Below are 11105 nucleotides of genomic sequence, written 5' to 3' on the forward strand. Positions count from 1 at the left end.
ACTTATGGCACACCGACAGCTCCTTCGGTATTTCTTCCGTTGGATTGATACCCAAAGTAACACAAAAGGTGGACCACTTGACAATCTTGATTTGCTCTCTCTTGCCAGAGATGAATTCAATTTGTACCGAATGTTCCCTGGCGACCATTTTTCGAGTCTCCCAGAATTTTCATGGCCTCGTGCAACTGCACTGGTGACTGCTGATTTTCGTGACGATTCAAAACGAGAAAATCTATACACTGGCAGTATAGCTGAAGTTTTGGAGGATGACCATTCCTCCAACACCTCTCACCACTTGGCAACCAAAGGTGTGGATCAAGTTATTGAACCTAAGCATGAAGTGCATCAGAACGGAATTTCGTTGTACCCAGAGCACCATCTTCCTTCAGTTGCTTTGGTGAAACATCATCTACCAGTTGACTCTGATGAAGTTGTTGTGAGCTGCAAAATTGTGAACAGCATCACTGTACAAGAATGTTTAGGGAAAGCCCATCAGGACACTGAGCTTACCATTCATTCAGTTTCTTCTACAACAAGTACTCCTGTTGTGCCTACAAAAAATTTGGTCAATCAAGTTCTTTGTCCCAGTGTTGCAAAGAATACTTCATGTATTCCTGAAACAAACAAGAGTTCTCTCCTTGTCTCTGTCATGAAGTGTGCTTTCACCACTGGTCTACTTTGTGTTGCATTTAATTCTGCAAGGGAATCAGGATGCTTTCAGAAGAGACATACCACCTTGGTCTACAACAGCATTCCTCCTGATCCTGGAGAAACTCAGATGGCAGCTAGAAGCCAAGCTACCATTGATTTCAACAAGTTGGTTGATCCTCCCAGTATTTTTCTCATGATGGGTTCTCTATGGCATGATGCCAACCCAGACAATAAAATCCGAAATTGTGTGGAGGAGTTACCACCAGAACCAGATCTCAATTTCAGCACTCCCATTCTCCATGGTTGTTTTGAGAATTGTTCAATCTTGCATCAAGGAAAAGTTCATTTTATTCCTCTCCATGTTTTTGCAAAGTGTGAAACTTTATCTTGCAAGGCAGACAAAAGGAAAATCATGGAATTGTTTGTTTGCAACAAGAGTCTATTTTTTGATCATCATCTGCTTGCCTCAAAATCTACTGCAGTCATGCAAAAGCTATCTAGTTTTTGTGCATTTGAAGCAGCTAACTTTGAAATTGCTATCAAGCCTGCTGCTCCAAATTTCATTGGTTTTTCATATTTGGTCTCTGTTTTGCATCTACCTATGCATTATACCCCAGTAACAGCCAGTGACCTTGTTCTACCTGAAGCTCATCCTAGTACACAGGATGGGGAGAGTGTCAATTCTGGTGTACTCTTGAGCACATCTAGAATGCTGAGCAGAGTGTCCTGTGTTCAAGTTGAAATCATCTTTCATTCTACTACACAGGATGTGGAGATTGTCAATCCCAGTATACTCTTGAGGGCATCTAGAAGATTGAACAGTTCCCTGTGTTTTATTGAGTTTGAGTGGTTCCACATCTAGAACCTTAGTCAATTGTCCTGTCCTAACTCAGGATGGGGAGTGCCTAGAAAGCCTAGTACAAGGAACTTCACAAAGGATCCTTGATCTAGACAGAGGACATACCACCTGGCCACCACCCTCCTACCATGGGAAGCAACATGATATTACTGCATACAAGAGAATCCCAAGTCAAGGTGAAGTTGACACAAGAATGTTCAAGGACTTTGTTGCAGATGTTTTCAAGGATTGGGAGCCAGGAGGCTTACATGTCTTGACATTGAATGAATCTATTGATGTTCTGTGTGAAGATAGTCCTGCCCTCTGTTTGACAAGTCAAGTTAAAGCTGACACACAAATGTTCAAGGGTTTTGTTGCAGAGGTGTTTAAGGATTGGGAGCCAGGAGGTGTTCATGTAGTGACATTGAAAGACTCAACAGATGTTCCATGCAAACATTGTCCTGCCATTGGCTTTGATTGGGAGCCAGGAGGTGTTCATGTAGTGACATTGAAAGACTCAACAGATGTTCCATGCAAACATTGTCCTGCCATTGGCTTTGCTAGCAAAAATCTGCAAACCTTTGCCAACCCCATGATGATTTGTGACCTAGATTCTTACTTCAAGGCACTTGAAGGTACAGTTCACCCTGCTTACCACTATGCATTCCTTGTAGACCTACTCTGGATGCTCTGGGGAGCTAGTATTGAGGAACTCTATATGTGTGGCCCCACTATGCTCAATGCCTACATGAGCAATAGTCAACAAGGCAATGTCAGTGGAGTCCAGTCCCTGGGTGCTCCTAACTATGGGGAGCAACATTTGGTCGGCAAGTTCAAAGGTTTTTTGCTGATGCCTTGGGATCCTGGAGGACCCAAGCCACTTGTGAGGACAATTAGTGTGAAGCCAACTGTTTTGAAGGCAAGTACTAGGCATTCCCCAGCAGCAAAGAAACAGCCTTTTATTGGAACATTGAAAAGCTTGGCAAACTGCTCTTTCTCTAAAGTATCCCCTGGTCAGCCCAGCATTTTGGATTTATGGAGAGATTACATTGACATAGTGCTTCAAGTCAGTCACACAGCAGTAAGCTTGGAAGCCTTCCACCTGCACAGTGCTTGCACCACATGCCATGTTTCCATTTCTACAATGAGTGACAAGTTTTGTGATACTGGAGGCATGTCCTGCCTTGGGCAGATTGCTGAAACCTCTAGTGTTTTGAGATTTCTTCTTGCAACAGACACCTCCAATCACCTTCTCTCAGGAAAGGAAAGTGTTCTTTTGTTTGAAGATGAGGCTTGTATTGTTCAGAATCCCTTTGGTATCTTTCTTTCAGACAAAACATCTGTTCTCCTGTACCCAGATGAGAGTTGTGATGTTCAGGCTACAGGATGCATTCTTTGCAAAGAGAAATGTTATGTTACTACATATCATTTTAGTACACAGCCAAGCTTGGACCCCATAGGACAGTTTCAGCTTCCAGACTCAGTGAGGTTGTTGAATGATACAAGACAGGCCAATGGGGAGTCTCACGGTATATACCCGTCCTGTGTGTCTTTGAGACATTTATCTCAAAACAAGTGTGTCACAAGCAGAAATCAAGTGTATACATGTTTACTGCAAGTTGTGTACATGTCAGTGGAATTGGCCTTATTATATGCATTCCTATGTAATTATGGCATAGTGAGAAGATACATGGGCAAAGATTTGCAGTATTCCCTACTTACTTTGAGAAGGCTCTTGGTTAGTATGGAGACTTCAGTTGCACCAAAACTCCAAGGAATCAATTGGATTCAACAGAAAGAGTCATTTGGATGGAAACACAAGGGAAACAGATGCAAATTGACAAGACCCAATTTTCATACCATGTGTGTTACAAGAGATACTTACAATTCCTCGATAAGTATGCAAGAACGGATTTTGCATTATATGGATACTATGGTGAGCATGGAAGATTCAGGTTTAGTTGGTGAAGTTGCCAGGACTGCAGTCAAGTTTGGATATGATCTGACAAAAGGCACTAGTTTGTAGAATCTAATCTTCTATCATTGTTTTTTGAGTTCTTTGATCCGTACTGCCTTTGTTGCATAGGTCCTCGTATCCGCTGCCTAACCCGAGGGGAGCGTCGCCAGCGAGTAGAGTTTTACAGTCCCTAAGCCCGCTTAGGTGTATCGCAGGTCGTTCGTAATAACGCCCACAAGTCTTACCAGACTCTGTTTCTAACAGCGTTTTGTCCCACGGTGTACAGTGGTGTATATCGTGACACCAACCTACGCCTTACGCCACAGGATGGGGAGAGTAATTCTAAGCCTATCAACTTTGTCAAGTCGCGTAGAACTGAAAACAAAAATTCCTATGCCTTAAAGGATCTACCCGGTTTCACCCCTGAGGGCCTTATTGGACGCGCTTTTCTAACCGATAATGGGGAGCGTTTTTGTGCACGAATCACAAGGAAAATCCTAGATCCCGACAAGCCCTCCGATGTGCGGTTTTTTGTCGAAATCAATGATGGCAAGTATGATGAAATTCTTGCCTACAATGAAATTCTAGATAACTTGAAACTGATCTAGACAAAGAATTGCGTGATGCGGATCGACAATGGCGTTTTAAGGACATCGTCGCGCACCAAGGCCCCCTATCGACACGCGATGAGAATTGGGGATGGCTAGTACACACCCCTTTTCGTGAATGAGACCCACATCCACGACTCTTTCGAACCAAGTTTCAGAAACGTTGCTTCACAGTCAGGCCATAGCTTGAGGCCTTCGGGGATTCAAAAAGCAATGCCAAGCCGGCAACACCAATGAACAGATTGTTGAAATAACCACAGTTGCATTGACGGCTCAAAACAATACTTACACAATGCAAATTGATAGATGGAAAGCCTTTTACTTGGTCTCTGCGGAGAGCTCAATCAAGTATTGAAGTGTACAACTCACAAGTCCTCTCCAAAACAAACTAAAACAGAAGCCACCCATTTCCAGGGACGCATCGGAATCTGTGATACAATAATTTTTGAAGACGTGAAGTGTGTGGGTTGGGCCGTTGTCAATGACAACACGTTTACGGTAAGAATAGCCCAGGAGTCTTTCTTTTTTCTACTAGATGTATGCTAGTAACAACCTTGCTGTCAACGATTCTCAAATTTGCACAAGCAATAACGGAATTTTATAGGAAAATTTTAAAATTATTTTTCATTTCAGAAGCCCTTCTCTGCACCCACAAAGACTGGCAGTGCTTTTCCACCCATGTCCAGCAGCCCCACTACTTTGGTGCCAGCATTGGCCAAGGCAATGGGATCAACAACTTTTCCTCCAATGGCATTGAGGGCTCCGACGCACTGCTCCTCACTATGCCGTCTTTGTGCATTTTGGCAAGTATTAGCGTTGTAATTTGATGAACTCCTTCCAGCAAAAACCCGCTCCTCCATTAGACCCTTCATTGTGCTTTGACGGCAAGACGAAACAGGGAGAATAGCTCCATTATTGGAAATGTTGTTGATTTTGTTAAAGATTGTACTTGACAAAATATCATACCAACCTTTTCTCCCAACCGAGCACGGAATTCAGCATACTGAACGGGAGGAATTGGAAGTGACGGTGCCGTTTCTGTCACCAACGCAAACTAGAAGCTTAAAACACCAGCTTACATCCCTCATGAACGGTACGAAAGCCTTCATTCCTCAAATCCTAAACTGTCATTGTACAATGAGCCAAACTTTGAGGCCGTCGACGCAACTGTCTATGCCGGCTCGGCAAAACTTGTTTGAATTGACAGTGAATAAGGCCTGAAAGTCGTTTTGACGACTCGCGCTCTGAAATCCTAATAGGCCTGACAAAGAAAGACACTTTCTGAAAGTTGCCTCTATAGGTCGTGGATGTGGGTCTCATTCACGAAAAGGGGTGCGTACTAGCCATCCCTGTTCTAAATACAACATTCTTGTTAACTGGGAAACTGGGGAGTCTACCTATGAACCCCTAGATGTCATACGGGCTGACAATCCTGTTATGTGTGCTGCCTATGCTAAACGCCAAGGTCTACTAGATACTCCAGGATGTCAACTGGAATGACAGTTTTGAGTACCGGTTCGCGCGATGGCGAGCACTACTTGGGTTGTGGCACCCAAGGCGAGCCTGTTGAAACTAATCTTGTGTGTTTGGCCACAAATCCCGATACGGATGGTTTTGGACAGGCGCAATCCCAGCTGAGTATTCAGAAACATGATGTGACTGTTTCGGGACTTGATTGTTGCCATGCTAAGGAGCATGGTAACTATGATGAATGTGCCCATGGTGCCGTGTATAACACCGTGGAGAATAGTGAAACGGACCATGATGACGCTTGGCAGATTGTGGGGCCAAATGGAAAGTGAACAGATTAGCTCTTTAGTTTAGAGTTTATAAATCTTAACAACAATTGTGTGAAAACCATATTTGTTAGTTTGTATCTCTTTGTTAGAAGCCAGACAAGTCTTGATCACCTTGTGCTGTCTTCAGAAGCCAGGAGATACTTGACGTTGACACAGGATGGAAACAGTTTAAACGGCTTGCAACTAGGGAAAAGAAGTTTCAACGGCTAGTTAACCAAGCTCGACTTTATTCTACTAGGCATTCCCCTGTCTTCAAGTTTGGGTACCAGATTTCTCGTGACCACAAGGAGGCGGTAGCTATTGATAAGTTGAATAGAAATAGCAAATGGCAGGAGGCTGAAAACATTGAAAAGACCCAGCTCCATGAGTATAACACCTTTATTGACAGAGGTAAAGCTGTTATACACGGTATAGATGTGTCAAATGCACCAGAAGGGTTCAAGAAGATCAGAATCCATACAGTATATGATGTCAAGCACGACGGAAGACACAAGGCCAGGATGGTAGCTGGTGGACATCTTACCCCTGTACCTCTTGAAAGTGTGTATTCTGGAGTGGTCTCGCTACAAAGCTTGCGTATTGTTGTATTCCTAGCTGAACTTAATAGTCTAAAGCTATGGGGAGCAGACATAGGGAATGCATACCTGGAAGCCAAGACCAAAGAGAGGGCCTTTGTTGTAGCTGGTCCGGAATTTGCTGAGCTAGAAGGGCACATTCTTGTTATCAACAGGCATTGTATGGTCTCAGGAGCAGTGGGCTCCGATGGCATGAGAGATTTGCGGACACCCTTTGGGACCTTGGGTTTACAGCAAGTTAGGCCAACTTGGATGTCTGGATACGAGCCAATGGTAGAGTTTACAAGTACATTGCGGTTTGGGTTGATGACATCGCCGTTGGAGCTCACAGTCCTGGAGATATCATTGACCAACTCAAGGAGCAACACAAGTACAAGCTCAAAGGTGTTGGTCCTCTCGAATACCACTTAGGATGTACTTTTGAGCAAGACAAGGACAATACTCTTTCATACCACCCAAAGAAATATATTGCACGTATGATGGAGCAGTATGAGAGTATGTACGGTGAACAGCCCAAGATGTATGTGTCCCAACTAGAGAAAGGGGACCATCCGGAACTAGATGCTTCATTGGAACTCAATGAAGAGAAGACAAAGCAGTACCAGTCACTCATTGGGAGTTTGCAATGGCTCATCACACTAGGTTGATTTGATATAGCCACTGCTGTTATGAGTATGTCAAGATTTCGAGTGGCACCCCGTGAAGGACATCTTGATCAACTCAAGCAGATGTATGGCTACATCAAGAAGATGAAGAATGGTGCTATTTGTGTTTGTACTGATGAGCCCAACTACTCAGAACTACCTGACAAGCGTCATAGCTGGACAACTTCTGTACACGGGGATGTCAAAGAACTTCTTCCTCATGATGCACCAACGGCACTTGGAAAGCATGTCACTCTAACAAGCTACATTGATGCGAACCTATACCACAATATGGTAACAGGTCGTTCTGTGACAGGAGTACTCAATCTGATCAACAAGACTCCCTTTGAATGGTTTTCGAAGCGTCAGGCTACCATGGAGACTGCCACCTATGGGTCTGAGTTTTTTGTTGCAGGTCAGATTGCAGTTGAGCAAATCATGGACATCCGTACCACCCTCCGTTACCTTGGAGTACCAGTGACAGGAAAGACAATCTTGTTTGGTGACAACCAGTCGGTGACTACTAGCTCAACAGAACCTCAGTTGCCCATAAACAAGCGTCATAATGCATTGTCTTATCATCACGTTAGTGAGGCAATTGCAGCAGGAGTTGTTGATGTTGGGAGCCGAAAATGTGGCAGATGTGCTCAGTAAACACCGGGGTTTTCAACAGGCATGGCCAGTCCTTAAGCCACTCTTGTTCTGGCAAGGAGATACATCAAATTATGAGGTGAAGACTTTCAAGACCACCAAGCAGGCTGATGGGGAGTGTTATGGTATGCCTCCTTGCAACATGTCTCATGGACATGATTCACCATGATATGGATGTTGCAAGTGTGAATCAAAACTATGCACATGGAGTTAAGGAGGCGTGCACAGAAATGTTGTCAGCCTTATTTTGTGGCCATGTGGACTCACAATAAAGGGAGCAATTTGTACAATTGCTATGTTTCTGGAGGCGCATGTGTTTAGTCCTTACTTGTCAGTTTACAAGACCAAGGTACAGTGGAATACAATTGGAACATAGAGATACAATTGCGGGAACAAAAGGTACCATAAACCACATGGTGGGATTGAACAAGATCCTATACACACCATAGGTATTGTGCAAGGAACTTATAGTTCCGAAAGTATATATACATGTGAAAGAAAGGTTGCCTATTGAGATTATGGCAGCTCTGGAAGATTGAAGATTTGATGGCATTTTGTGGGATTGTTCACTGGACTGAACAACAAATTGACTAGTTTGTAGAAGGTAATCACTCACTCATTGTTTTATAAGTTCATTGATCCAAATTGCATTCTACGCATAAGTCCTTGTATTTGCTGTCTAACCCGTGGGGAGCATTGTCAATGAGTTGAGTTTTACAGTCCCTAAGTCTCTTAGGTGTATTGCAGGTCAATTGTCTCAATGCCCACCTCTGTTTACCACTCACTGTCCTAACAGCAATCTGTCCTATGGTTGTACTTTGGTAGTACTCTGTAACATTTACAGAGCACAAGGTTTTGGATCTAGTGTCAACACTCACCTGGGCCTTCACAAACGCCTTTGGAATTCTTGATAGCTAGACAGTTAGGTCAATGGCAACAGCCAATCTGCAAGGAGTCCTTTTTGAAATATCTCCATCTGCTTCAATTGCAACTACCTATTTGTATCTTCATCCCACCACATGGTTGAATACAAATATCAGAATGACAGCAACTTGACAGTGTTTGATGCAAGTTGTGAAAATGCCACTGCATTATTATAGTGTACTTGAAGCAAGCTTTTTGTCTACATGGTCAAAAAGCCTTGTGATCCAAACTGATCCCCTTTCTGCAACCAATGAAGGTATTGATTCTTTAAATAAACAGTGCCACATGAGCCACGAAAAAAATTAGTACCATGCTTTATGCCTTTCACAATGCCTTCCTGAGCGGAGAAACGATTTGAAGCAAAAGAATAACCAGGATCTTCCACGAAAGTAGTAGCAAAAGCTTCTCAAAAGCATGAAGTATAAGAGAGGAGAATGTAATCAGGTTGAAAGGGTGTGCTTAATTTGCTACATGCCAGTAAGTTCGGACTCAATCTATCTGGATGGGGTTGGCGAAGCTTACCTTTTAGCTAGGGGTTTTCGTCAGTTTTTGAGTCCGGGCCAATCATATTGGCAACATCAACAACCAGCACAACCTGCAGCATATCGGACTGTCTTTTTGTTGAAATTTTATCACAGTCAACAAATTCAAGCGTTGCTGCTCTATCAAATATTGCAGCAGACTATTAGTCCTCATGGTGAGTCGGAAAGAAGACGTCTATGTCCTTTACGGATCCCAAACGGGGAATTCGGAGCAGGCGGCGAAGGAACTCTGTGAGCAGTTCTACACGAAGCTCAGCCCGGCAGCCATTCAAAAGCTTACAGGAACAGAGGACACTATCACAGTTGTTCCGACACATATGCAGCTCGACGACTTTTTAGAATTGGATCGTTGCAAGTGGACTCGTCTTGTTGTCATCGTAACGAGCAGCTACGGCGTTGGCATGGCTCCCCTCGGCTGCTACAGATTCCGTGAATTGTGCGACGCTTGGCTACAGCTGTACAAAGGAACCAAGCCAGCAATCCTTGACGGGATGTATTTCGCAATGTGTGGACTCGGAGACTCCAAGTACACAACGTATTTTGAAAACCCTACAAAGATTAACGAGAGCTTGCACTTGGTAGGCGCCCAGAGAGTTGGGCCTCTTGGGAAGGCTGATGCAAGTGGAACAGGCACCGAATTCCAACAAACCGTGATCGCCCGGTGGATGGAAGGGATTTGGCCTCATCTGGCCAATGTTGTCGTAAAGGAGCCCCTTTCCGCTCAACGGCTTGAAACGATGCAAAACTCCACGGAGGAACTTTGCAGAAAAATCAACCCAGACTTTCTACCAAAACGAAAAGAAATGGCGTTGCGTGTAGACCTCATAGTGGCGGTTTCAGTTGTGCTGCTTGCGACAGCTTTAGTATTCATTTTTGGAGCTACAAAATAAGGCTGTTAGCTACAATTAAGGCTGGAGATCATATGTGAAGATTTGGAGGAATGATGGAGCCTACAGTGTGAGCAATAAAACCGAACCTAAGCAACATGTTACTAATGTAAGCACTTCTGCTTCGACTCTTTCCGTAAACTCTAGAGCTTCCCCTTTCCTTCAACATTGTATTTCCCTTTGGACAAGGAGATAGGTGACGTGAAATTCGTCCGTGATTGCGGGGGCGGCATTGCAATTTGTTGCGGCAGATAGGAATCCATCTCGTCCTCGGAATCAGAAGGCGCTTCGTCCAAGTAACCTATCAAGAGTTTTCCAATCAGACTACTTACGAAGTACGACGCAAAATTAGGCACTGTTGAGTGAAAGCAACCAGTATTTGCTCTATATCTATCTCCACTTACCCGTCTTCATTGACCCAGCGATGGTATTTGTCGTAAAGATTAGTCGCATCCTTTCCAAGAGCCTGTTTGAGAATGTTCTCGCCGCCAGGATGATAGGCTAGATACGGCGAGACGAAGTACACTTTTCCTCTCAACACAATCCAACCATCATACATACTGTTGTGCCTTCCAATTTCTTCCCATTTAATTTTTCTCAGAGCCTTACCCTTTCGTTGAGCAAGGTCGTCAGAGGAGCGTAAGAGGCGGTTCCAGTCGGAAAGTCCGAAACCTCTCCGTACACCCACTTTTTGCCGAGACGAAGATCCTGCGTTGGGCGGTAGCCGTTGTGAAGCCAGCTGTTCTCTTGATGACGGAGGCATCGTGCTATCGTTCATTTTTCTGTTGTCATCGCTCATCTGAAGAATAATTGCGGAACAAGGTCCGAGGCTACTGACCTTGTTGCTTCAAGTGAAAAATCAAATACAAGCAGGTTTGCCTCACCTTTAGGAAGGAACGAGGCTATAAGGTAAAGGGGGGTTCTTCGTATTGTTAGAATTGTGTGTGTAGCACACGAGACACTTCGGCATGTCATGACGCAGACGGTGCGTGTGTCATCCGTCGCTACTTTCCTTTGTCTGTGCAACTA

At 44.1% G+C, this 11105-nt stretch overlaps 3 protein-coding genes across 3 annotated transcripts; 2 read left to right on the forward strand and 1 right to left on the reverse strand.

The window, feature by feature from the left end:
- Positions 1–5550: 5550 nt before the first annotated feature.
- PHATRDRAFT_40630 (predicted protein) lies at positions 5551–5856 on the forward strand (the record flags this gene model as incomplete). The annotated part of the gene is made up of 1 exon (XM_002184513.1): positions 5551–5856. One exon carries the CDS (start codon positions 5551–5553, stop codon positions 5854–5856), a length of 306 nt encoding a protein of 101 aa, XP_002184549.1.
- Positions 5857–9292: 3436 nt separating this feature from the next.
- PHATRDRAFT_49829 (predicted protein) lies at positions 9293–10079 on the forward strand (the record flags this gene model as incomplete). The annotated part of the gene is made up of 1 exon (XM_002184514.1): positions 9293–10079. Exon 1 carries the CDS (start codon positions 9342–9344, stop codon positions 10077–10079), a length of 738 nt encoding a protein of 245 aa, XP_002184550.1. The 5' UTR covers positions 9293–9341.
- Positions 10080–10363: 284 nt separating this feature from the next.
- Positions 10364–10776, reverse strand: PHATRDRAFT_16195 (predicted protein; the record flags this gene model as incomplete). Its single annotated transcript, XM_002184594.1, has 2 exons — positions 10364–10400; positions 10481–10776. Coding segments are annotated over 2 exons (333 nt in total), but the record flags the coding sequence as incomplete, so codon positions are not given.
- Between the last annotated feature and the right edge of the window lie 329 nt (positions 10777–11105).

The sequence above is a fragment of the Phaeodactylum tricornutum genome, chromosome 24 (assembly GCF_000150955.2).
Source record: "Phaeodactylum tricornutum CCAP 1055/1 chromosome 24, whole genome shotgun sequence".
In the NCBI taxonomy this organism is placed as follows: domain Eukaryota; phylum Bacillariophyta; class Bacillariophyceae; order Surirellales; family Neidiaceae; genus Phaeodactylum; species Phaeodactylum tricornutum.